Here is a 27,411-nt window from a genome sequence, read left to right as displayed (position 1 = left end):
TTGGTGCACAATAGATTACAGCAACAACACATCACAACTACTGCCCATCTAGTGAGTTGGTGCACACAACAGGAATATACAGATTACAGCAACAACACCTCACAACTACTGCCTATCTAGTGAGTTGGTGCACACAACAGGAATATACAGATTACAGCAACAACACCTCACAACTACTGCCTATCTAGTGAGTTGGTGCACACAACAGGAATATACAGATTACAGCAACAACACCTCACAACTACTGCCTATCTAGTGAGTTGGTGCACACAACAGGAATATAGAGATTACAGCAATAACACCTCACAACTAGTGAGTTGGTGCATACAACAGGAATATATAGATTACAGCAAAAACACCTCACAACTACTGCCTATCTAGAGTTTATGCACACGCCAAGAATATAGACTTTACAGAAAATTATTAGAGTCAGTAAACTACCAAGAGACATGTATGAAAATTAATAGCTTGTTATCCAGAGCTAGTATCAGTATTTAAATATTTTATAAATTAGCATTTTACTCAATTTTTTTATGTAATAGCAAATAGATTCACAAACACATTTTTTAAACTTTTTTTCAAACTTAGATTTCAATCTTTTCCATAAGATATAACATACTACTTATAAAGATGATAGGGCTGTATATATTTGTTATAAAATTCATTGTACAATGTATGAAAGCAATCTAATAAAAACGATAAATGAGATTTAAAAAAAAATAATTGAAAGCTTTCATTTTATTAATGTAGTATATAAAAATCAATTTCACAAAGAAAATATTAAAGAAAATCTATCAAGAGACTATAAAACTGAATCAATAATTTTTCTTCTAAATTTTGTACGGCTAGACACGTGCACTAACAAATATTATTTAATAGAAGTAAATCTACATTTTGTAATAACTATCTAACTATAAAAAACTAGTCACAATAACAGCCTAAATCAAATCAAAGAAGGGACATAATCACAGCCTAAATCTACCAAGGGACATAAAAACTCAACAAAAGGGGCATAACCGCTAACTAAATAAAAAAAATTGACACAATCACAGACAAACACCATGCCTTACCATCAAGGTCCTGTACTGAGCATACACAGTATCAGCAAAGGCTACTCCGTCGTTGCCCATGGATGCCCCATGAATAATCCCTGAATATTTAGCCCCACCACAAGCCTCTGGATGGTGGATGTCAGTCATTGACTTGACAAAAGCCATGGATATCTCCTGGAGAATGTCTTCATCCTCTGTCATCACTAGATCTATATGGTTTTCACTCAGTGGAACATTACGAGGGATGCTAAAATTTGTAATAGCAATATTATTAGGGACATATTAATTTAAATCTGTATGAAAGAGTAAAGATGTTCTTAAGAGTAAGATGTTCTTAAGAGTAAAGACGTTCTTAAGATGTATTAAACAATATGCTACAGGTAACAGAATAAAGAAGCACTATCAAATTACTTGATAAATTAAAATTTAAAGAAAAATTACAATTTTATCCTGAAACAAAACTAAATGTGGAAACAGAACTAAATGTGGAGTAAAAAAAGAATAATAGTATTAAAATTCATTTTTAAAACCTAAGCATAATCAAGTGTCTGTGTCATATTAAGTAGAAGAATTCAAGAGAATTTTAATTCTGGTACAATAAAAAAAATATTTTTAGTACATACACAATGAACTTGCCACCCCCTTCCAAATTGAGTATAAGGTCAAACTTGTACGAGGCAATAAAATTCACTAGGTAGGAGACAGATGGGTCCTGGAAGCAAAAAGTCAAATATTTTTAAATTATCAACATACAATTTTCAAAAACTAGCGCAATGTGAATATCTTCCATAACTCGTATTGTTAAAAGGTTTGAGATGGGGGGGGGGGGGGGGATGGGATTTAAAATAAGTCAAGATAGGTTTGATGAAATTGTTTGCCCTCTTTAAGTATTGATTTACCTATTCATTGAAAAAGTTACAAAATGGTTTCCGATCTAAAGCAAATAAACCTATTCAATACCCTGTCCCAGAGGTGTAGCGACCCTTCCGGGCGCCCAGTGACAAACTTTCAATTTCGCGCCCCCTCGGGAGCAACCTTTCAATTTTCAATTTGCACTCCCCTCAAACTTTAAATTTGCACCCCCACCCCCCATATATTTTTTATATTTATAATGCAAAACTGCATTTTTTTTTTGTTCTTCCAACCCATTTTGGCGCCCTCTAAGGTCGGCGCCCAGGGACATATGTACCCCCTCTCGCTACGCCTCTGCCCTGTCTTCATGTTAAAAAGCAAAAAAAGATAATTCTCCCAGCATGACAGGGCAACTGACAATACAGTTTCTCTTCATATTTCATTTCAACTCTTTCTTCACGAAACTGTTAACACAAAAAGCATCAACAATTCTTTACTCCCATTATATACATTGTAACAAATTTGGTTTAACTTGAAAAACAAAAACAATCTGCGATTATGTGTAAAAAAATATTAATAATACTTTTGTAACAGTTAAATGTAGATGAATTATGTTTCGAGTATGTATCTTAAAAAGGCGATATGAATATAAAATATAGTATGGGTGTGCGCATGCGCTAAGGAAAGGTAGCAGAGAGAGGTAGATAGAGCGGGAGGAGATGACGAAACTGAAAATCGTGGTTCTAGTAGTGTAGCTGCTATATATCTGATATCAATAAAAGACTGTAAAATCACCAATAATGTTGTTTGTATTTGCCTTTAGTTCGTGCCATGAACCCAGTCATACAAAAGGGCTGTGACAACTTTAAAATATAAAATTAAAAAAAAAAAAAATCCTATTGACCGCTTACCTTTTCTATGACAAGTTTATTGAACTTTGACCCTTTGTAATTCTCCCCTGTGCAGTCCCCAGCTACAGCAGAGGTAACCTGAGCATTGAACTGAGGCAGGATGTGAACATGCACCTTGCTCAGAACATTCACAACCTTGGGCTCCTTCTGGTTGAAACCTGGAATACATTTTTTTTAAAAATTTGTTGGAGAATTTCACACAGATTCAACAAATGTAAGGTACATTAAATTTCACAAACAATATCTTTTTGTCTAACATATAAAATGTTCTAAATTCACAATAGGTTAACAAAAATGGTTTTTAACTACCATATTTTCCAGCATATAAGCTGTCCTTAACCAAGAAAAATATCTAAAGAGTTAGGGGCCGTTTTATAAATTTTGTCGTTTTTTAGGGCGGGTATATCACAAACTAAAATTTAATTTTAAAATTTGGGGGTGGGAGTGGGTGTTTTATTCAACCAGTCATCTTAAACTGAATATTTTGGTAATTATATTTCAAAACTCTCTTCAGTAATTACCATAAACCCTCCTACCAAAGCCCTGTTATTTTTATTTCACATGTAGATTAATGAAAATAACTGAATACAAACTCACCTGTGATTAAATGACGAGCTAATCTCACAAGTATCTCGCCACCTAGTGGTGAATCACCATTCAGGACACCCAGCAAGAGGACATGGGGCTTGCTATCATTGAACGACTACAATAAAGTAAATTAACACTAGTTTTATAATTGTCAGTTATGCTAGAAACGTAAACTCTTAATATAAAAATTAAATATATATAAATATAATATACATAAATTTATATTAACTCAAAATATAAAATGTTTATCTTGCATTAAAGTATATTATATTTCTTAACCATACAATAATAGCTTAGTTATTGTTACCTCGCAAATAATATTTATTCCTTAACGAAACATTTTACATTATTTCCCTTTAAGAGTTATTATTTAAGAAAGGAAAATAATCTAAAAGAATTTTGTAAAGGAAGTTTAATAATTACATCTACTGTATTTTAGCCATGTAAGTATGTCTATGTATATATGTTAACTAAATATAAAAGATATTAGACAATGTATAAATAAATATATATATTAATTTGAATTATCCTTACAGCTGAAAGATGAATTGTAGCAATCTCATCATTCCCAGGGGGTCCCAAATGTTCATACTTGGCAACAGTTGGATTTTTGCTGGCCATGTTAAGAAGCTCCTGTTTGATATCGCTGGGTGACAAGTAGCGATCAGACTGCATGTTTTCTTTAATGTCAAAGTCCTCCACTGACGTCCACTTGGCAGCGTCCACCACAGCTAGGCTAAAGTTGACAGACACAGCTGCCCCAGAGCTGACCTTGACAGTTATGGACTGGGGCTTGTAGCTGGAGAAAATTAAAAGGTATGGTTTATTTTTCACGAGCCGGCCCGCGGCATAACATACGCCGCTATTTAGTTGTTTCTAATTTTCAATAATTCATAATTTGTGAATTCGACAGTACCAACGCTGACACTGAAAATATTTCTTTAAAACACTATAAGTAGCTCATTAAGGACCATAACCCCCCCCCTTCCTTCCCTCCCCCCCCCTCCCCCCCCCCCCTACGTTTAAAATCGTTGGCTCTGCTTGTAAACATTTAGAGTGAACACAGCTCACTAAAACCATGTAGGGGTGGGGAGGTAGGGAGAGCGTTTGCAGCTTGTTTTCTAACGGCTCGAAGAAGAGAATTATATATATAGATAGCTTTTTGCAACAAAACAAACTTTTTTTTAAAAGAAACGGGAACTAAAAAGAAAAATTTGAAAATTGGCTCACTTGAATGAAATGTTATTGATTTTACACTTGGCTCATTGAAAAGAATTAAAATAATTTTACATAGAATGTTCTATTTTTCTTTATGTAGCTGATATATTAACTCTGACGTTAAACTAAGTAAGTAGGTACATATGTTAGCCAAGTATGAATGTAATGTAAACGACACATGATCAATGCCAGTATCCATTCCCTACCCTAAGGCACTACCAGTTTAGACTTATTTTTGCAGAGGAAATAACAGTTAAAACATTCTTTCCTTTAGGTGCTAACAGAACATATTTCTACTTCTTCTTCTTCGTTCTTAATTTTAGTGTTGGAAGGGATCACCTCCAACACAATTAAGTATACGTGTAGACTGGTTATGCGCCATTGAGGCCATCGACTCCAATTTAAGCCTGCTTTTCTTTTTGGATTTGCTTCCATAAACTTTGTCCAACCAAGAACAAACTACAAGACAGCAGTTATTTAATGTTGGAGTTGTCTCTCCTAGATGAGTGGTTGTCCCCAGCTGCCCAAGGGTTCAAACTCGAGACTTTTAAGCAGCCATCAGCTTTACCGACTCAACTACACCGACCCCTATATTTCTACTTATTAAAGATATATTCTTACCCAATGGCACTAGCAGTTAAGACGTAGGTCCCGGGGGTGAGCAGTCTCCAGTAATCCCCGTCAGCCGCTGAGTGTATATCATGCTTGATGCCCTCCACTGATATCACGGCATTAGCTATAGGCGCATCAGATTCTTTGTCTTTGACGAACCCTCTCACACCTTTGTGTACCTAAACCACAGAAACAACACACGTTATCAGAGACAATGTAGGTTTCACTTCATAGAAAAATATAAATACTGTAGTAATAAATAAATTTAAAAAAAAAAGAAAATTGAAAAGATTTTATCATGGCTATAAGTTTATACATTGATGGGCGTATGGCCTTTTAGTAAAGGTTAACGGGCAGGGTGCAAGAGTTCCTAGATGAACTTGAACGGCCATGTGTTCATGACCAAGGTGAGCCACCTAGATGGAGGCATCAGGCTGTGTCAGGCATTGGGCGGAGTGGGTGTCATCATGTGACACTTAGCCCTAGACGCACCACACAAATCTGTGATGTCCCAACAACCCTCAGCCTCAACAGATAAGGGATATACATTTATACACACACAGAGTGTGTATAAATATCTACGTTTGTATGGAAAAGTATATGAATGCAGTATGTACAATTGTAATTGTTTATAGTGAAATAAGGCAGTAGATGTTTTAAGAATTTTCTGGTAACAAAATACCATAAGAAAATAACATTCCAGCAACTTAAACTTACCTGGCCCATGTAAACTAGTAGTGAGTCTTTGTTGGCCTCCCAGTATGAGGGTAAATCACTTTTCAGTGGGTACTTGACACAGCCCAACTCAAATGTGATGTCAAAACAGTTGGTGAATCCGTAGTTCCAGTCCTGCATGCCGCCTGTTAAAAGTGTGTAAACTTTATGACCTCTCTTCTTGAGAAGTTAACGTAGGATACAAGGCATGTTAACATCATAGTTATGGGCAGCGCTCCATCTAAGCTGAGCGGTTTTGTGGCCGTGCAGTAGTTTTGAGCTGCCGCGCAGTGATTTTGTAAAATAAATATATCCTTGTACAAGACTTTTAGAACAGCATGCACAGAAAATACATTTTGCACACTAACTTTTGTCCCTTAGAGGAAATATTGGTTATTTGACAGCATGGTTTCATAGTAGAGCACATGCCTGCTAACCCAAATGTCTTGAGTTCGGTTCACTAAACAGAGTCTGTAAAAGTCTATGAGACCGCTTAGTTTTATGGGTACCTGATGAGTTTAAAGCAGCTGGGCATTAGATCTGACCACATTATTTGTAGAGGTCAATGAAACAAGTAAACTCTACTTCACCTGACTTACTGAATGCCAGGTCCAAAAGGGGTAACTTTACTTTTACTATCAGAAGCATATAAAAAGATTTATAAGCTTATACTCAACAATGCAGGATTATCTACAGTGAATGCTCAATATATTTCATTTCATCAAAGAGTATCTAAATGAGTAGAAATTGGAGATCTTAACAAGAAAACAATGAGGATAAACCAACATCACATAATAATTGGATAAATGTTATGTTTAGTTGACACTTACCAGTCACAGCGTACCACTTGGCACCGTTAGTAACACCATTTTCAAAATACGTATCATCAATATTTGGACATGGGTGGCCAGAATGCATACTTGAATGTGCCTATATGTAAAGAAAAATTTTTTTGAAGCATTATCTCGTACAGTTATTCATACATAAAGTGATATTGAATACTAATTTAGAAAACACCCTTTTGAACCAGACAGCTAAATATGGTAAAATTTTTCCTAATTTGAAAAGATGTATCCCAGCATAATTTCAAGATATTTTTACTTTTCCTGAGTTTTCTTCAGACACCCATGCATGACAGTCCTAGAGACTCAGGCCAGGGACAGACTAGGATTCCTACTCTACCCACCCCCACGATAATTTTGGGGTGGTTACTAAATGTGGGACGGAGTGGTCTAACGGTAGAGAGCTGGACTGCTATCCCATAAGTCTCGAGTTTGAATCCGGGTTCAATTCAGTGGACAGTCCCTGAGTCAACCCAACTCTAATGGGGTACCTAATTCACGTTAGGGAAAGTAAAGGCGGCTGGGCATAGTGCTGACCACACTATGTCTTCATATGCCGAGGTCACGGAAACAAGTGAACTCTACTTCACTTGCCCTATAGACTGTCAGATTTGAAAAGGGATCTTTCCTTTTTTTTTTACTTTTACTAAATGTGCACACACTATTCTCAAGTAAAGTACACCAGTTAAGGAGATAATTATCCAGAAGATAATTTTTAAAGATGCAGTGTAATTCAGTTGACTACCCAAGTGTACAAAATAATTTTTCAGAAAATGTGTAAAAAAAAAATGCAGTGTATTGTCCACTACATAGTGACCAGACAAAAAATATTTTCAATCAGAAGGTAAACAAAAAGTAGGAAGGAGTCAGTGTGGTCAGGTCATATAAGCTCATGGTTGCTAAACTGAAAAATCCCGAGTTCTAACCACCAGGCAGATGAGTCTCAATAGCTGTAGGACAGCAACATTTTAAGGAGAGACAACTTCAAAATCAAACAAATGCTGCTTTGTAGTTTGTTTTTGGTTGGGCAGGAAATCCAAAAAAGAAAAGCAGGTTGATATAGTCAACAGCATTTACAGTGCATAACGTTGACACATTATAATTAGTTTTGTTTGAAAAAATCCTTCAACACTACAACTAAGAACGAAAATGAAAGTAAAAGTGGACTGTACCAGTGAGTAAGACTCAGCTAATTGTTTGAACACAGCGCTGTCAGGAGACTCAGACGGCACCACAGGATGACCACTCGGGTAGTCGTCGTAGGGGTAGTTGGCCACCAGGGAGCCCCCGTGCATGTTGGCAGACAGGACAAACGGGTAGGACATTGTCCAGTTCATCACTTCCAGAGTCTCAATCTCCTGGACTTTGTTGGTCTCCACTTGGTTGAAAAGCCCCGGGAAATTTCTGTTTAGGTCTATGTTGTGAGCATTGGAGCGCCCTTCAATGCCTGAGATGTCTCCTAAAAAATTTGAATTAATATTTTTATTTTTTAGTTTAGACATAAAACTGTAAACATAAATTGTAATAAATGTTGATATAAAAAAATATTATAAATAATTATAGATTTAAGATCATATTACAACTAAAAAGTCATATCACATTTATTGGGTTTAACGAAAACAATATTTAAATTTGGAAAAGCATTCGAAAAAAATGTGGTAAAAGAATGAATATTGGGAGAAATACACTTCAATAACTGGAGTTTAAAGTAGTTAAAAAGTACTATTCTTCTAACTATATAAACATATTGGTATAGCTATCTGGATAAAATCCCTTACAACTAAATGAGGCAGAGAAACTTACCCTCTTTAACAATCTCTTTGCCATCTGGCTAATATCCCTTGCAACCATAAGAAAATGAGGCAGAGAAACTTACCCTCTTTAGCAATCTCGTAGCCATCTGTCTAATATCCCTTGCAACCATAAGAATATGAGGCAGAGAAACTTACCCTCTTTAGCAATCTCGTAGCCATCTGTCTAATATCCCTTGCAACCATAAGAATATGAGGCAGAGAAACTCACCCTCTTTAGCAATCTCATAGCTATCTGACTAATATCTCTAACAATTAAATGAGGCAGAGAACCTTACCCTCTTTAGCAATCTCGTAGCCATCTGACTAATATCTCTTACAATTAAATGAGGCAGAGAGACTTACCCTCTTTAGCAAGCTCGTAGCCATCTGACTTGCAACCATAAGAAAATGAGGCAGAGAAACTCACCCTCTTTAGCAATCTCGTAGCCATCTGTCTAATATCCCTTGCAACCATAAGAATATGAGGCAGAGAGACCTACCCTCTTTAGCAATCTCGTAGCCATCTGTCTAATATCCCTTGCAACCATAAAAAAATGAGGCTGAGAAACTCACCCTCTTTAGCAATCTCGTAGCCATCTGGGTTCATACTGGGCATGAGGTGTATGCGTGTCTGGTCGACCATCAGGGTGATGAGCTGGTCAGTGCCGTAGTTCTCACACAACAGCGTGGCCAGAGACAGGAGCATCACTCTGCCCACCACCTCGTTCCCGTGCATGTTGGCTATGTACTTGAACTCAGGCTCACCTGCATAAGATGGCAGAATAGTGATGTCATAAAATGAGTCTCCAGGAACAAAGAAATCTTTCTGATAGACTGAATATAATCAAATCAAATCATGGTTAATTAATAACCTATTATGATGTGTGGATCTGGACAGGGCCGATGCTGGAAGTTGACGAACAATGTACGAGAAATGACAGACATGACGAAGACTTCTACACCCTCACACGACAAGAACAAGACTCAGACTGACTTCAACAATTTCCCTTAACAACCAAAACATACTCTCCCACGGCACATCCTTACTTACTTTGTCATGCATTTAGAATCTTTTATTAATCCCACTACACACATACTCTCAAACCCTCAACATCTTTTATTAAACACATTCCACTACACACATACTCTCAAACTCATCCAATACAACAAAGTTCATTCACAACACTATAGGCTGTTGAAGTGGAGTCCAAATGGAGTCCTGCCGGTTGGCGTTTTTTTAAACCAAATCTGGATATTTTTATTAAATCTTTTTTTTTAAAGTTAGGAAAGCTACTTTCGCTTTTGGCTTCAAAACAAATACAAGTTTTAGAATCAGAATTTTATGAATTTAAATCTAGAATTCGAGATAGATCTAGAATCTAATCTAGATTCTAGATCTTTCTAGATAAAGAATTGACTTTTCAACTTTTCAGATTTTAATAAAGAATCTAGATTAGATTCTAGATCTAGAATTTTATTTAGAATACAACCGACTCGTTAGATTTAGTTTTAGTCATTTATTTAGTGGTAGGGACCGTAGTCAGTCTAAAGTTCTAAACTCTAAAGATTTTTTTAAAGAAGAGTAAAGAACTAAAGATTCTTTACTAAAGAAGACGTCGTAAAGTCAAGTGACCAAGTCTAAAGAATTAAAGAACTTTAATAATTAGATTCTACTCTAGTGTACTAACTTAGTCTTGTCTTAGTACTTAGATCTAGAAAATCTAGTACTAATTAATAATTAATATTAATAGTACACTAAGTACAGTATACACTAACAGTGACTAACACACTAAGTCTAAGTTATAAACTGTAGATAGATATTAATAAGATATAGAATCTAGATCTAGATCTAGTTATAGTCATAGTCTGATATAGGCCTAACAAATCGTCAAATAGTCAAATAGTATTATTAGGCCTATTTATTTGCTAGATCTAGGGCCTAAGTATTTTATTTAGATCTAGATCTCTGCCTTATTTTAGTTAGACCTAGATCTATAATTAAATAATATATATAGACTATAGAGTATTTTCTTTTATAGCGAACTATATGAATACTTTTATTAATATTATTATTAGGTGTTAGTAATAATAGAATAATTAGTTAGATTTACGATCATTTTGTAAAATAGAAACCTTTGGCCTTTAGACTTAACTTTTGAATTTAGGCCCATAAATTTTTCTTTAGACTTTATTTTGCTTAGAAAGTTTAGGCCTGATTAAATTAGTAATTTGACCCTATGTATTAATCATATTATTATAGTTAATTAGGCCTATAGGCCCCTAATTTAAATTAGGCCTATTTAGTAATAAAGACTTTGCCTTTATTCATTTTAATAAATAGGCCCCTATTTTAAATCAATGCCATATTTTTAAAAATAATTCCTTTTCCTAGTACTTTTTCTTTTAGTACTAGATCTAGATCTAGAAGTAGATAAACTAGATATTACACGGTGACAGTAGGCTAGACCTAATAACCGTAATTACTAATTAGTCGTCTGCTTAGTATAGACAAGTTATAGTGTACCAGTATTACTAGATAAAATTCTATATCTAGTAGTAGCTCTAGAAATTCCAAATTTGATTTAAGCCCAAAGTGGGCCTAAAATTGGATTAATCTAATAATTACTATTATTAGGGTCTAATTAGTTTAATTGTAATAAGCTTTGTTTGGCTTTGTGTTACTGTCATTGAGCTTTTAATTTAACATTGAAAATTTAATTCCAAGATTTAAAAAAAAAAATCAGCAACTTTAATTAATCTATATAGCTAGATTCTAGATATTCATACTGTTGTACAAGGCATACTTAGTAGAAATTAAATATGCTATAATTACAGTTTTCTGACTATATCACTCAGAATAAACAGATATGACTAAATAGGCCTAATGACTACTAATGTATATTACATTGTTTTAGAATAATTTCTTTTGCTTTACAGTAAGCATGTATTTTTCGTGTCTGTGTACACTATTTAATATTTATTTTTACTGTTAATGAAAATATTATTCCACAGATGAAGCATGTTCCACTTGTAATAATAAAAAATAATGTCTTGTTTTTTTGACTTAGGCTAATAAAACAGTTGTATGGTTTACACTTAAAGTCAGTATCTCAAGCCAGTTACCCTTAATGTACTCAAGCCCTCAAACCACTTCTCTGGATTAGCAATTGTGTGCTGTAATGCTCAACCAATAAATCCCATTTTCATATGTCATTGTAAATATATATTTCTGTTCACAAATATTGCTTTAACTTTAATTATGAGTAGAAATATGATATGAGCAACTGGTTTCATTGTTCATATTAAACAATATTACATGTACATCCTAAATATGTCCTTTTATAAATTATTAAACTTAATTATTCTTTTATTGAGTGTGTTGTTTTAATACCAGTTCTTTGTGTGTGTGTGTGTGTGTGGGTTCAAATATTTTTAAAACTGTTTAGGAAACTAAATAGTATTTTACTTGCAAATTTTGTTTTAAGCAACTCACACTGGCATTAGACTGCTAACCCAGTAGTTGGTAGAAAGTCCCTGAGTGCACCCAGCAGTGATGGGTACCTAACTCACGTTAGTGAAAGTAAATGTGGATGGGCATATGGCTGACCAAATCATCCCTCCCTATGCCAAGGTCACAAAAATAGGTGAACTCTATGTTGTCAGATCCATGGATTAACAGGTTTGAGACTGGAGCTTTACTACCATACAACTCTCACTATTGTTTACAATATTTTCATAAACTAACATTACAAATACAATTTAAAAAAAAGAAATTCAACATAAAATGAATGAGAAAAATTCAATATTTAGTAAATAAATTTATCATTTATTTAATATTTAAAGGTAAAGGTATTTGATTTATTACTTTCCAGTAATTGCAGGGGATTTTTTTTTCTTGCATCAAATATTGTTCTTCATAAATTGCAGTCTTAGATGAAATCTTCATTATAACACACATTTTGATTTCATGTTTTGTTGATAGTCTTGGTTGAGGTTTCCTGGAAATTGTGTAGGCTTCTTTCTAGAGGTCTATATGCACTGATTTAATTCAGGTAGGCCTAATCTGAAAAATAGATGTACACACAATATTTCTACTCAGAATTTTCTCTTATAATTAGATCTATAGTTTACATTTTTATACATAATCAAAATTTTAAATAAAATTGAAACTAAAACTAGCCATTAAATCTATAACTACTTTAGGTCAATATATATTGAGCATTAAGCCTAGATTCTATTACTAAATCTAAACTCTAGATCTAATAACCAGGGTACAAGGCCTACTAAATAAGTGGATATAGATACATTTTGCTACATTGCATACTAGATCTAGATTGTGGGCTAGAGTAATAAGTGTATGTTACAATATTTACTGACACTAAGTCCTAGACAAAATATCTAAATTACTGTGTAGATTGTTACTACAACTCACACTAGCAATGCTACTGTCTATTACACTAGTGAACTCTACAGTCTACATTTACAACTCTACACACCTTTTAGGCCTTGCCTTAGCTTAGACGCCACTAGACGGGGCAGACTGGGATAGGTAGTACTAGACTAGAGTAACTAGATCTAGATAGATTAGATAACTTACAACTAGCTCTCTACTCGACAAACACACACTAGAATCTAAAATCTAGATCTAGAATTCAATCTAGATCTAGTAATCTAGTAGATTCTAAATCTAATCACTACTGTACTGTCACTTTTTATTTAGAGGGATCAGTATAGTTAATAAAGTAATAAAGTAGATATAGGCCTTCAGATATTATATATTTAGGATCAGGTAGATTTAGATTTTAGATCTATTTTTGTAATATTCTGTCATCGAACTTGACGGTCTAGATAAGTGTTCACTGTTTACCAAATCGTTCAGTAGGAGTGATGTCCCCTGGGGCTAGGTCTTACATTAACTTTAAAAAATAATTAATTTACTTACCGCCACAAAACTTTTCTGTCAGAATTGAATGCAAATACATTACTTCCCAACCGTACGTACACAATAGACTTGAACTTTTGTATATTTGTTGCATATTGGGAGTTCATGATGAGTTTAAAATGTTGAAGCGAAGTCAAGAAACAAGCAGCCGCCATGTTTGTTTATCAATGGTAATCATGATCACAAAAATTCATTTAGTCTGGAAAATTAATCTCTCCCTGGCGGAAGTTTTTCCAAAACTTGGAATGGATTAATGAATTAATATTATTAATTATTTCAAAAATTATTTTCAATAGTTTATCTTGAATTAAAAAATTCAAAACACATAAAAATCGATACTTAATATTTTGTTTTAATTTTTGACAGCTAAAACATAATTTTAGCGCTTGCCAATTAATTTATATAATTTTTTGAAAAATAGCATGTTATATAGCAAAGTATTACTGCAACACCCAATTGACAAGCAGAACTACGAGGCAATACAACTTAAAACAGATTAAAAAGCCATAAAGGAAAAAAAGCAGAAAAACACCAAAATAAGACATAAAAGAAAATGATGAAGAAAAACGAAGTGCATAAATAAAAACATCTTACTTGGCTTGTATAAAAGAAAATGACAAGGAAAATCCAAATGTATAAAAAATATCATATCATACCTGGCTCGTGCACACCTGGGTTGTCAGTAATCTCCAGGACCCACAGGTCCCTGTTCTGTACGCTCTTGCCAATGGAGTACAGTCTTGTAATAGAGGGGTACCGGGTGGATAAGGCAGTCAGTAGTTCTGTCATCTCCTGGTTGCTGTGGTGAGTCAAATTTGTCGGCTCCTTGAAGTTTGTAGCTGAGTGATGGCTGGAACAACACAAAAGTATGTGTCACTGTAGAGCTTATTACTGCCAACCTTAAAGTCTTGAGTTCGGATCCCAGGTTGAGTATGTAAGATGTCGATGAATCCACACAGCTTACGGTAGGGATATAAAGACGGCTGAGCATAGTACTGACCACACTATCCCCATGTATGCTGAGGTCATCGAAACAGATGAATTGTACTTCATCTGCCCCATGTGTCTCTAGCACAAACAGGAAATGATGTGTGTTAAAATATTGCACTGGTTTACTGTGCTCCCTAATATTCAAGCCTGATAGTCAATCGAGAAGATAAAGCTGTGTTTATCTGTATCTGTGATATTGGCTAATCACAGCTCTAAGTGGTCAACACTAAGTACAGCCAGTTTATTTAAGTTCACCATACAATTCAAGGACCTTATAGCTCAAGTCAAGCCTTAAAATTGAAAACTTTAAATTCAAGTCAAGCCTTAAAATTGTAAACTTTAAATCTGGATATTTGAATTGTTTGATGTTTCCTTTAACTTTCAATTAGAAATAATTTTTAGTTATCTACCATCAAGTGTGATAACTCTAGTAACAGTTTGGCTCAACTCTATTAAATACATAACACAACTCTTACCTGTAGTCTTGAAGAGAGTTTACAAGATTCACTAGTGTTTCCAATGAATCCGATGAAGGTTTGACACTTCTCTTTGTCAAAGTGAAGTTCACTTGCACCCCATTACCACTAGGCACCACAATATTATCTCGCACAGTGCTTTCATATCTGTCAAAGTAAAATATAAACTATCCAAATAAATAAATAATTCAATATTCATTAATAGCAAACATAGTAGTAATGTTGATATCGCACAAGATTATAATGTTAAGATACTGAAAACTAATAAACTGTACATAATGAAGACTAACATGATAAAAATATACAGTTGCAAAGCACTAATGCATGGAACTAAATATTTGTAGAGGTCTATTGTCATTTTGTGGTTAACAGATTATAACGTGTCAGCAATATCCATTATTCATATTCCAAATTTAAGATAATTAGATATCAAATCATCTACAGCCACTTCATAGAGAGACACCCTTACTTGTAAAATGTTTCACAAGGTCAGCTTATGAAGAGACATACAATGATTATTACATGATGATAGTAGCAGTGCGTTTAACCTCTGGAGATTGCAGCATACAAAGAAGCCATAACAGTAACAGTACATTAAAAGTCTTCTTCAGACCATAACACTGTAAAATGGCAAACTGCTATCAAAAGCTATGTATTTATTAGAGCTGGATGGGCTCAGAATCAGAATTATTGCTTACCCAGTATTCAAACCTGGACACACTCTAAAAGTAAAGTTTCCCTTCCAAACCTGACAGTCCATGGGATAACTGAAGAAGAGTTCACCTATTTCTGTGACCAAGGCATATGAAGAACTAGTGTGGTCAGCACTATGCCCAGCTGCCTTTACTTTCACTAAAATGAGTTAGGTACCCATCAGAGCTGGGTAGACACAGTGATGCTCTATGCACTTGAAACCAGATTCAAACTTGAGACCTTAGGTTAGCAGTTGTAAGCTCTATCATTCTATCCCATATAAACTCTCAAAACTAGGACATAATAAAAATCCTGTATTTTAAAAATAGAAAAGACTAAATTAGTCTTACCCATCGGCAACAACCCTAACTGTATAGGTATCAGGTACCAATAAACGCCAGTAGTCTCCAAACTTTGATGTAGTGATATTATGGTTAATCCCATCAACCACAATTTTAGCATTTGGAATTCCAAGTCCAGTTTCAGAGTCAAGCACAAAACCTTTAATTCCAATATGGACCTACGCATCAGAACATACACATTTTTTATTTGCGACAATGTAAAAAAAAAATTTGAAATAATATATTTAGCTTTATTTTATGTGGGCCTAGGCATAAATACAATACACAATAACATAGAGAAACTAAATCAGCAGTATGAGAGTGACAAAAAAATAAGGAAAAAAAATCTTTTCTTTTTAAAAGAAGTAAATTGTTAAATTGTAACTAAATTGTAATTATATATTTTTTTTTTAAATTTGTATTAGTAATTAACACACTGACTGATGTGTTATAATGTTACTACACTCCTCACCATTTCCATATAAGCTAAAAGGGCTTCTTTGTTATTGTTCCATTCTTTTGGCAACTCAGAAGGGTCTGGATACTTGCAACAAGATAACTCCAGAGTAATCTCTAGACAGTTGCTGTGCAAGTAATTGTAATCCTCCATGCCACCTTAAAATTAAAAGAGATTTAGTTATTAAATTTACATTCCATTGTAAACTAGAACAATATATGATTATGATGTTGATATTAATTATAATATTATACCAATGCTAAAAATATACAGATTTTTTTGTTAGAAAATGATCACAATAATTACAGCAGAGAACTGACAGCTTTTTAATAAGGGTAGCATAACCAGAGGGAGAGAGTTAAGTATAAACTGCTTAATCACCTCTGTTTCAGGTTTATAAAGTTATAGGAAAGTATGTAAACCTAATGTAGACCTGCTCGGGAAGAATAATAAGCCTTACAACTCAGTAGCTAGGCAAATCCCGCTGCCGAGAAAATCGGACAAATCGGCTTTTCCTTACCCCTTGCATGTTTAACTCTGTTTTTTGCATGCTTTTATTGTGTTTATATTAACATGTTATACATCATTCTGTTCGTAATTGAATAACCTTTTTAACTGTATGAGTTTGATTTCTGTATTATTTCAGACGTTGAAGAAATCGCCGATTAAATCGCATTTTTTACCCCCCGCGGCGACGTGCCGATTAGGGGGGAGGCTTTTTCACCTTTTTAAACAGGGGTGTTACTTGGAGTCTATAGACTCTTTGAGTTTTCGTACTACAACAGTGAAACTTCGTAGAAGAATAGATTAAATGTACACGTATAACGCTCAGGGTTCTTGATTAAAATATGTTAAATACTTTCGGAGATATCAGACCGCAAAGTTAAACTAAGTTATTTGAGCTATTTATGGATCGATTTTTTATTTGAACCCTGAGCTGTATTCCTGAAATCTCGACGTTTATTAATATGTATCATATGTCCTATAAGGCTCTATAATAAGGACGTCTATAGACTTTGAAGTGGACCGAAAATATAAACACGTCGCGCCGACCGCTGTCTGACTGAACCGCCCTGCTGTGCTTCGAATCGCCGTTTTTAACCTGATGACGCGTTACAAAATGTGTATACACGTATTAAGTTTACGTACTACAACAGTTAAATTTGGCAGACGAATACATTAAATGTAGACGTATAACGCTCAGGGTTCGTGGTCAAAATAAGTTAAATACTTTTGGAGATATCGGACCGCAAAGTTGAACCAAGTTTCCCGGTCTATTATTGGACATATTTTACATTTGAACCCTGAGCTGTATTCCCGAAATCTCGACGTTTATTTAAATGTATAACATGTAATATAGCACCTCGTAATAAAGCCGTCCATACATTTTAAAACCGAACGAAAATAAAAATTAACGCGTCGGCCGCCGTCCGACTGAATCGCTCTGCTGTGGTGATCTACACATCGTGTGGCACAGCCGAGTGTGTGGTCACGTGACGCTAGGCGCTTGATCCGATTGGATGATACTATAAACAATGTCTAAAGATAGATACATGTGTTCCCGTGTTTGACTCGACGGCTATTGCTACTTTATATTTATAAGCACACAGACATGTTGCATAACTTTGTCTTAACCCATTGAAACGTCAAACAAAAGTTTTGTTAGTATTTACGGCTGAGGACTAATCGTCAAAATTAATCTTCTTTAGAAATTAATCCGAATAGCTTCGGCCCGATCAAACAATGTGATTCGCGTAACGTTTCATTATTGTGTACATTGCATTTTCGTAAAAATGGCTTTAAAAATAAATTAAATTATAGCCGGGGCTCTTTTCTACAAATTTTAATACCACTAACAACGTGGGGGTTACTAGCTTGCCAAATCGACCAAAATGGGGTGGGGTGGATGGGGGTAGCCACTGACCATCCTACACCATATGTAACACCCATAGCCTCACCCCGCCCCCACTAGTCCGTGACGCGACAAGCCGACGAGCATCGCTTTTGATGTTGTATAACACCCGTACGGTACACGGTGGTTTCATACCCCACCTCCCTCCCCCTTCACTTTGTGGAGTTGATGTTACTAACCCTCGGGCATAGATCAGGAAATCTTCCCAGACTTTTGTCTCTAAAATTACATAATATTCGTCTGACACGTTCATCGGGTTGGCCGACTAGCCTATCCAGCGGTCGTGTTAACGTAATAGGGCAATAAAATTCGTTGGTCAGAAGACCTGGTTACCCGCATGTCTGATTGAACTAAATCTAGGCAAAAGCTGGTGGTGGTACACGTGTCTGTGTATAGCCAAACTCGGTAATCTTACACAATTTCTAGAATCTACTAGATCTACACAGTCAAGCACTCAAACACGTGCTTTTTTCTTAAGAAAGTTGTTAATTGTAAAAGGCCTACTGGTAGGCTTACAAATACCAATACCTACTTACTACTAGCATAAACATTGGGCATAAATATAAATTTATGTTATATATCTATAACTTAACTATATCTTGTGCAAGTTTTTAAAAAAAATATTTTCCTCCAAAGTTTATTTTATTGACATTGTAAAAATGATTAACTTTAATATGGGTAATAATATTAGGTAATTACCATAAAGCACACTCTGATTCTGATCAGACACATTTGTAACTAGACTAATTCTATAGCAAAAAGGATTAAGATATTTAAAATAACAAGAAATATAATTATAATGAGATAGGCCTTTATTTTTGGAACAGAGTAGGCCTATCCTATAGTAGTGCACAGAGATTACATAACATCTTTTAAGAAGTTACATAATCACAAATTTACTATAGCATTCTTCTCTTTGTATTGAAAAACTTGATTAGTTATATTTTCTTCTAGATCTAGTAGGCTATTAACTTGAAGTTAACTGACAATGAGCAAAAGTGATTTAAAACAAATTCATGGTATATTTTGAGCAAAGGGTGGGATTACATAACCTTAACATTTGATAGTTATGTAACAATGTTGGACCATTTTAAATCGACCATTAGCTTCAGCATATATTGTCATATCTTAGATTAAAACAGCGTTACATTTAAAGAATGACTTCTTATCACATTGATTATTACATGTTTAAAAAAAAATTGAAAGGGGGGTATTACATAATCTATTAGATCAGTAGGTTGAGTAATCGAAGGACACTTTTTAAAATAGCATCATTGGATTCAGCATACAAAAATCTATAAAATGTCTTAAAATTACATCAATTGATTAAGTATTCTGGCTTTTATACCACTTTTAGTGAAAAACGCTTAAAAATTTGGTCCATACCCTCCCAGTATTTTTCCTCTTTCAGGGTCTACCCCGGTTGTCTGAAAAAACTGCTGTTTTTTAATGACTAAAAAATTCATAACTTTTTTGTTTATGGTCAGATTTTGAAAATTCAAACTGATCTGTAATCAGATTGACAGCCCCTATCCAAATATGTAACTATTATATTGTTTTACTGAAATTAATTTTTTGCATTGGCCTAGCTAGTTGACAACTGTAACTGTAATTTACAATAAACTAGGCTTAGGGCCTATATTTCTTAAATTTTTATCCCTGAGGGAAAGAGGGATGAAACATACTGAAAATACAGAGGAGTAAAATTCAAAACCTGCGTAATTGACTCAAAAAAAATTACTCTGCAATAAAATAGTCAATTAAAAAAAAAATATTGAAGAAGCAAACAAATATTGTTTTGCCTCTATACTTTAGGTCAGGGTGTGATAATAATATAAGGCCTAATAGGCCTATATAGGCTATATAGGCCTACGTTGCCTATTTTGTACTAGCACTTTCGTCTTTAGTTTTAACAAATAGTTATAGGCATATAGATCTAGATACTTTTAATGTGAAAAATTTCGCAATAATTGAATTCTTACCTGGTACATCATACCACTGTGCCCCATTTGTGATACCACCTTTAAAATTATCAGTTGGACAAACATGTCCATTTTTCATTGTCAGGTGATTATCAGCATAGGTATGGGCCAGGAGTTTGAAAACGCTATCATCAGGTGCCGCACTGTATACTCCTTGGAGCTTGTGGGATGCCGAGTCATCAAAAGGATAAGAGGCAACAACACTGCCACCATGTAAGTTAGCTGATAGGACAAATGGGTTTTGTTCAATCCAGTTTATCATAGCTTGAGTTTCAGGCTGAATGGGGTCTTGATTAGAAGCTGCAACAAATTGATCTGGAAAATTTCTATTTAAATCAATTTTGTTAGCATTTTCCCGCCCGTTGCCTCCTCCTAAATCACAATCTCCTACTTTGGCTTTTGCAAATCCATCTGGGTTCATGGAGGGCAAAATAAAAATATTTGTTGAGTCCACTAGTTTCCGAATTCGAGGATCTTTAGCTTCATATTGTGTCAGTAAATATGGCACTAAATTTATAAGTAACTCACGACCAACGACTTCATTGCCATGCATGTTACCAACATATTTAAACATAGGCTCGCCCGGTTCTGTTACATCTACATTATCTGTTATCTGAATGGCAAGCAAGCTTCTTTTTTCAACGCTTGTTCCAATGGTGTGAATTTTCGTTAAATTAGGATACTGAGCATTTAGTTTTGAAAAAAGTGAAACTAAATCTTCGTATGAGTGATATTTCGCAACATCCTCATCAAACCCAGAAACAGTTACTAAAACTATGGATACGAAATATAGTAACGAAAACTTCGTTTTTTCTGGTAGCATTTTGCTAAGTCTTTTGACTACCATATTTCGTGACAACTTATCAACACTCAGAACGGAACAACAAACTATGCAATATCCACTTCCTGAATCGACAACAAATATTCGCTTTCTTGCCGTAAAATCCCGAAATCATTTTTGCATCATTAGACCTGATTACAGTCTTTATTTCATGTAAATTATAGAATAGAGATGTTATACAGATAATATTCTGGCGACACGTAAATGGGTAAAATCAATCGTAATGGATATCTACACAATTAGGGTTTTAGAAATATTTCTCATAACTACTGCAAACTAATGCTATACATTACTATACAACAATGTAGTACACAAGAGAAACAAACATAGGAAAGGGGGAGTAATTACTAATAAATTTAATAAAATGCCGCTTTATAAATTATACGTTTAAAAAAAGATATACAGATCTAAATAGGCTTAGCGAAAAATAAAAAAAAAATCAACTATAAATAAGAAAAAATTGTTCTATAACATCATATCCCACAACACAACAGACTAATGGTAGCCACACTAAAGGGGGGGGGTCTCCCTTATATAACCACTAAACCAGTGTTTTCAGACCTTTTTCTTCCTGGAAGGGGGGGGGGGGGGGGGGGTTGAAACTTTTGGCAGTCGGGGGACATTGGTAGAAGTATATATTTTCTACATAAATTATATTTTGTTCTGGGAGTGGAGTTGGAGGCCTTAGGGCAAGCTTTAGTGGGAGATACCTGAAAGATATTCTATACATTACTATCAACACTTATGGAGAAGGAAAATGGGTTCTGGCTCTAATAAATAGATAGGTGGAGGGGGAAGGAACAGATTGTGAAAAGCAATTTACTTAAAAATTTTAACTCCTAATAAAATACAATGAATTACATATTTGTCTGAAGTCTTCATCTGGGTTAAAAAACTAAAACAACTTGAGTTAAGTAATTTTTATATCACTTTGAAAAAAAAAGCTATTGTAATTTTTCCATCATTTTGTAAAATAATATTTGAAAGAATGAGTTCTGTGAATTAGTTTTTCTGACAAAGATATATCATTGAACACATATTTTTTTTTCTGTCTTAAGATTTCAAACTGATACTCATCATGATAAATTTTTCTTCATTGTCTACTGCAGAGGGAACCACTAGCACCGATAATAAAGTCAAGATCCATTTCTAACTTGTCATCATAGTTTCTTTCAGGCATCTCTGCAGGGGAGCACACGCTGACCCAAAGCCTTCAGACAAATATATGATTTATATAGAAGATAAAATAAATACTCTAATCATTGCATTGTCTACCCCCCCCCCCCCCACTGCAGAAGTGAAACTCTCCTAATAGCCTTTAAAGGAAGTAGAGTAGATACGAAGTGATTGTGTGATCTGCACAATGCCCCAACTGCAAGTAGGCTACTTGTATCTAAAGAATGATTTGAAATATTTAACTTAAACCACAACAAAACAAATAAACTCACAAATGAAATCATAAATAATTTTTTTTCTTTTATTGTATCATTTCTACAATGACAACCATAATATTATAGCTATATCTATAAGCAATAGCAGTATATATTTATTTTAATATAAGTGACCACTTTAGTAACAAAAAAAACCTCCACAATAAAATAACAGTAACATTCCTCATCAATGCCTTAATCACCACAGCTGTACCTTGTAATCATAATAGTTTCATTATTTTATTCTTGATACTTTTTAACAAGTCTATAATAAGAGTATTATCAGTAGTTCAACATTAAAAATGTAAAATTAAAATCAAACAAATCAAAGCAAAGAATAGTTTTACAAAGCATGCCTTTCTTTCTCAAGAGTAGCATTAATCATGTAATTTATAAATACCATATAAAGCATGGCCAACAACTCCAACACCCAGGCTTACCTTATATGAAACTGCAAGCATCCCTAGCTTCTCTGACTTAAGGTTAAAAGGGAAAGTACCCAACACTGTTTTTTGTTGTTGTAAATTGCCTTCTTGAGAAGCATATTTTATTTTAATGTAAATAAAAAAAAAGATAATGAAGCCAGTATTTTCACTGAAAAATTAAACTTCAGTAACACATATATTGAATAAACAATGTTTATTTATATGTTTTTGAAAATCATCTTTAAACTTCAAAAACCTTTATTCTCTTGCCTGTACTTTTGCTGAATCATATGTAATTGTAAAAGCTAAAAAAAAAATCTTATAATAATTGTTGAATAATGAAAATGATTTTAAAAAAGAGTAACAAAAAATTTAAGTAACAATCGAATCAAGATTCTGATAAATGTACAAATTGAGTGAATATATAGTATTCTTCTATAATATATACATAGTAGGCCTTTATATTTATTTTGTGCTTTTTCAAGATTTATTTTATTGATGTAGTACAAAAAAATAAAATTTGATAAACGCAATGTATTTTAATTTAAACCTGTTTAAAAATATACTTTTTGTTTTCATATATATTTTATACTGACAGCATAAAACCAAAATGAAGATTTTTAAATCACAGATTGGAATTTAGAGTAGTATGAACCTATAATCTAACACAGCATTTAAAATACAAAATCACAATGATAGTTTTCTTATATTAAATCAATAAATTAATACAAAGGCTTTTCTTAGCAACATCAACTCTAAAACAACATGGGTTATCACAATATTTAACTGATATATTTTATTATACCGAGCTATTAATTAGCAGCCATGGGCACAGCATTGCTGATGCAAGGACTGAACAATGAATAATTTTTTATAACATGCCCTAAAATATCCAGTATTACATAAGCAAATACTTTCAATCAAATAATTAAATCATTATTAGGTGCTGTGTGAGTAAACTCCCTTTCAAGATATAGTCCTAAACAAAACTGTGTACATAGAAAATTTTGTATTACAATACTTAATATATAAACAGAATTATTGAGTTTTTTATGTTTTTAAATATAATTACAGTGACTAATTAAGGGATTTCACACTTTCCTCTCAATCTTGTTGTATGTAATTAAAAAAAAAACAACACCATCACCCCATTCTCCAGAAAGTCACAGCAGTCAAATATTGCTTTGTAAAAATGTTATGATTATCAGCAAGGATTATGGAGCTTTCATTAAAGGGATTAAGAGATTAACTTAATAATTAACATAAACTACTTGGTTAAAGGTTGTGCTAAATATGTACTACATGGATTTATCCAGATACTGATAAAATTATGCTTTCCTCAAATTAAATATATACTAGTAAATAAAAGCACTAAATAACTCTTTCACTTGTGCATTTAAAAAATGTATTTAAAAAAAAAAAACAACCCACTAATATATTAAATGAAACATGAGTTAGGTTATGTATTAAAGTAAAACATACTTTAGTTTTAGAACTAATATAAATCTAACAAAAATATGCTATATAATGCTAAAAAAGTACCAGAAAAAAAATGCCTAAATTAATTAGTTTTTTGTGCATCTAACTGAAAATAGCAGTAACTTTGATGAGCAGCATTTGTAGAGCATGTCAACTTTAGTTTGAAAATTCTATGCTTAAAACTTCAGAGAATTAATCGGAAGAACAGAGTTTAATTTCTAGATTTTAAAGTTTTTATTAAATGTAGTAAATAAATATACAGTAATTACTGTTAGGTGAATGAAATGTATGTATAGATTTAAATCTGAATGAATTGTGCTTAAAAATGTTTTTAAAAAAAATAATTATTTATTAGAGACAGATGTTATTAAAAATTGTCATCACAGTAAACTAATGTCTACAAGTTGTATAGAACAAGTCTGACAGAACTATGGTTAAGAAGTTCAAATTTGGTTTTATTTTTAAAAGTTAAAAAGGTTATTTATAAAACATTACCTCATATATTTTCAGCTCTCTGTATTAAAAAAAAAAGTCCATGAGGATTTAACCCTTAAAGCTCATGCCACATGGCCTTACCCATTATAAGCTATGTAACAGCAAAGCCACAATCGTGGCTTGGCGCGCTTTAAGGGTTAAAAAATCAATTCACTTAAAACTTAAAATCATTTTGATACCTAAATAAAATGATGGGAAAAAAAACAACTTTTAAAATTTAAATACTTTCTTAATATGATTTTCAAATACAATAAGTTTTGGCAATATTGTTTTAATTCGTTGTATAATTTGTAAATAGTCTGAAATATATTTTTTAAATTCTAAATAAATATTAGACTAATATTCTTATAAAATAATTGTCATGATTTTTGCTGTTCCCTCTTTTTTTTTAATGAGACAATTAAAACAATGAATTAATTTGTTTTACAAAATTAGGCTTCCACAATTAGCTGCTTTGATGAGAGAAATCTATACAACATTAAAAAAATACTAATAGAGTTATATTTTTAAAATATATAACTTCTTCCAATGCAGTGTAATTAATTGTAATTAATGATGCATTGTTCAAAGTATTATCACATACACATATTCTCTCACAGCTTCAATAAGTAAAAATTTTAATTTGATAAATATTTTATAAAATGAATTAATCTGTAGATTACACATAAACCTAACTGCTCTGACTTTCATTACTAACTGTACAATAGATAACTGTAACAACTATACCAAAATGCATTTCATAATCTGACATAAGAGTAGCCTCCCTTTAAGATAAAGTCTCAAACACTTTTTATACTACTGAGTACATTTTTACATTCCAATACTCAATATATAGACAGAATTACTAGGTTTTTTTTAATATAGGTTTTTAAATACTAATTACAGTGATTTAATTAAGGGATTTCACATGATTTTCCCATACCGTTGTTTGTAAAAAATTTTTTTTTTAAAAGCTATCACCCCATTTTCCCTATTGTCACTTTCCTTACAACTACCATTAAAATTACTACACAAACATATGCTGGATCACATTTTAATAAACACATCACAACATCAAAAATAAACACACCTCTCTTCCATATTATTTTATAGACACCCCATTAATAAAAAAAAAACCACCTAGTTAATATTCCTTTTCCATTCTCGCCAAACAAATCATCCATTCAAAATACTAGGAATGTCATTATGGTCAACAACTCAACACTGAAATATTATTATTGCCACTAGTTACTAAATCAATGTTCTATCAATTGTCACCAACATTGTGCAGACTGTACCTAATAAATCCAACTGAGATTTCAGCCATGTGATTATACTGAACACTGGAACAAATATCTGAACAGCAACGTGAACATAGGCCTCTACGCTGTTACAGCCAAAGCTGTTTTAAGATATTGAAAGACAATAATAAATGCACAGGTATGGCACTAGTATTACAGTAACAATATATTTGTTAAACGTTTACATAATAGATGCTATCTTTTTGATACAAACAAACAAACATATATATATATATATATATATATATATATATATATATATATATATATATATATATATATATATATATATATGTATATATATATATATATGTATATATATGTATATATATGTATATATATATATATATATATGTATATATATATATATATATATATATATATATAGTTATGCGTACATATCCATATGAATATATAGTTATGCATACATATCCATATGTATATATATATGTATATATATGAGTGTATGTGGATATTTATATATACACACACTCATATATACATATATATACATATGAATGATGTAAAACAAGAAGACAAAGTGACTGATGTGATAAATAATACCAAGCGATGGTTGCATACATAAAAGTTGGTGCTTGCATTACAAAGTGATAGATTCACAACACAATACGGTGGCTTGTGTTAATCAGTTGAAACACTCACAATTCCGAGTTATGCACTGACATCACAAAGTGACAGTGGCAGTGCAAGGTGAAGGCTGGCGAGGTGATACGTACACATCACAAAGTTGTATTACATTACAAAAACAACATTTCAATACTAAACAAAAAAAAAGATGAGTTGTTAACACCCCTTTCTCCTACTGTATAAATTTACAAAACCCAAGCTGCATTATGAATGCACACTATCTATGTCAACAACAGTTCCACATTGTTTATTCACAGAGCAAAAATTAATCAAGTCGTTAAATTAATCAAAATCTTATGATACAAGTACTTGTACAGATGAATATCATGAGGTTCACAGCTTGATCTTACTTCCAATCTATGTATAAGCAGCCTCTGAATGCTACGAAATATTTACAAATAAAAAATGGATTCTCTCGTTACCTAAAGAGATACAAGG

The 27,411-nt window shown here is 33.1% G+C and overlaps 1 protein-coding gene across 1 annotated transcript in view; it reads right to left on the bottom strand.

The window, feature by feature from the left end:
* Positions 1–21,245, bottom strand: part of LOC131936667 (carboxypeptidase D) — a 31,748-nt gene extending 10,503 nt beyond the window's left edge. The window contains exons 1-15 of the mRNA XM_059293703.1: positions 20,376–21,245; positions 16,497–16,639; positions 16,034–16,203; positions 14,991–15,137; positions 14,181–14,374; positions 9,156–9,347; positions 7,962–8,248; positions 6,778–6,877; positions 5,951–6,093; positions 5,243–5,412; positions 3,938–4,202; positions 3,413–3,518; positions 2,816–2,973; positions 1,676–1,764; positions 1,071–1,299 (exon numbers count right to left, since the gene is read on the bottom strand). Coding sequence (XP_059149686.1) covers positions 1,071–1,299; positions 1,676–1,764; positions 2,816–2,973; positions 3,413–3,518; positions 3,938–4,202; positions 5,243–5,412; positions 5,951–6,093; positions 6,778–6,877; positions 7,962–8,248; positions 9,156–9,347; positions 14,181–14,374; positions 14,991–15,137; positions 16,034–16,203; positions 16,497–16,639; positions 20,376–21,222 — 3,240 coding nt within the window. The 5' untranslated portion in view covers positions 21,223–21,245. The remainder of the gene's footprint in view (positions 1–1,070; positions 1,300–1,675; positions 1,765–2,815; positions 2,974–3,412; positions 3,519–3,937; positions 4,203–5,242; positions 5,413–5,950; positions 6,094–6,777; positions 6,878–7,961; positions 8,249–9,155; positions 9,348–14,180; positions 14,375–14,990; positions 15,138–16,033; positions 16,204–16,496; positions 16,640–20,375) is intronic.
* Between the last annotated feature and the right edge of the window lie 6,166 nt (positions 21,246–27,411).

The sequence above is a fragment of the Physella acuta genome, unplaced genomic scaffold (genome assembly GCF_028476545.2).
Source record: "Physella acuta isolate Inbredline_101_S28 unplaced genomic scaffold, ASM2847654v3 ptg000183l, whole genome shotgun sequence".
Classification (NCBI taxonomy): domain Eukaryota; kingdom Metazoa; phylum Mollusca; class Gastropoda; family Physidae; genus Physella; species Physella acuta.
The sequence above is the reverse complement of the archived record's forward strand: the minus strand, read 5'-3'. Positions and strand labels throughout refer to the sequence as shown.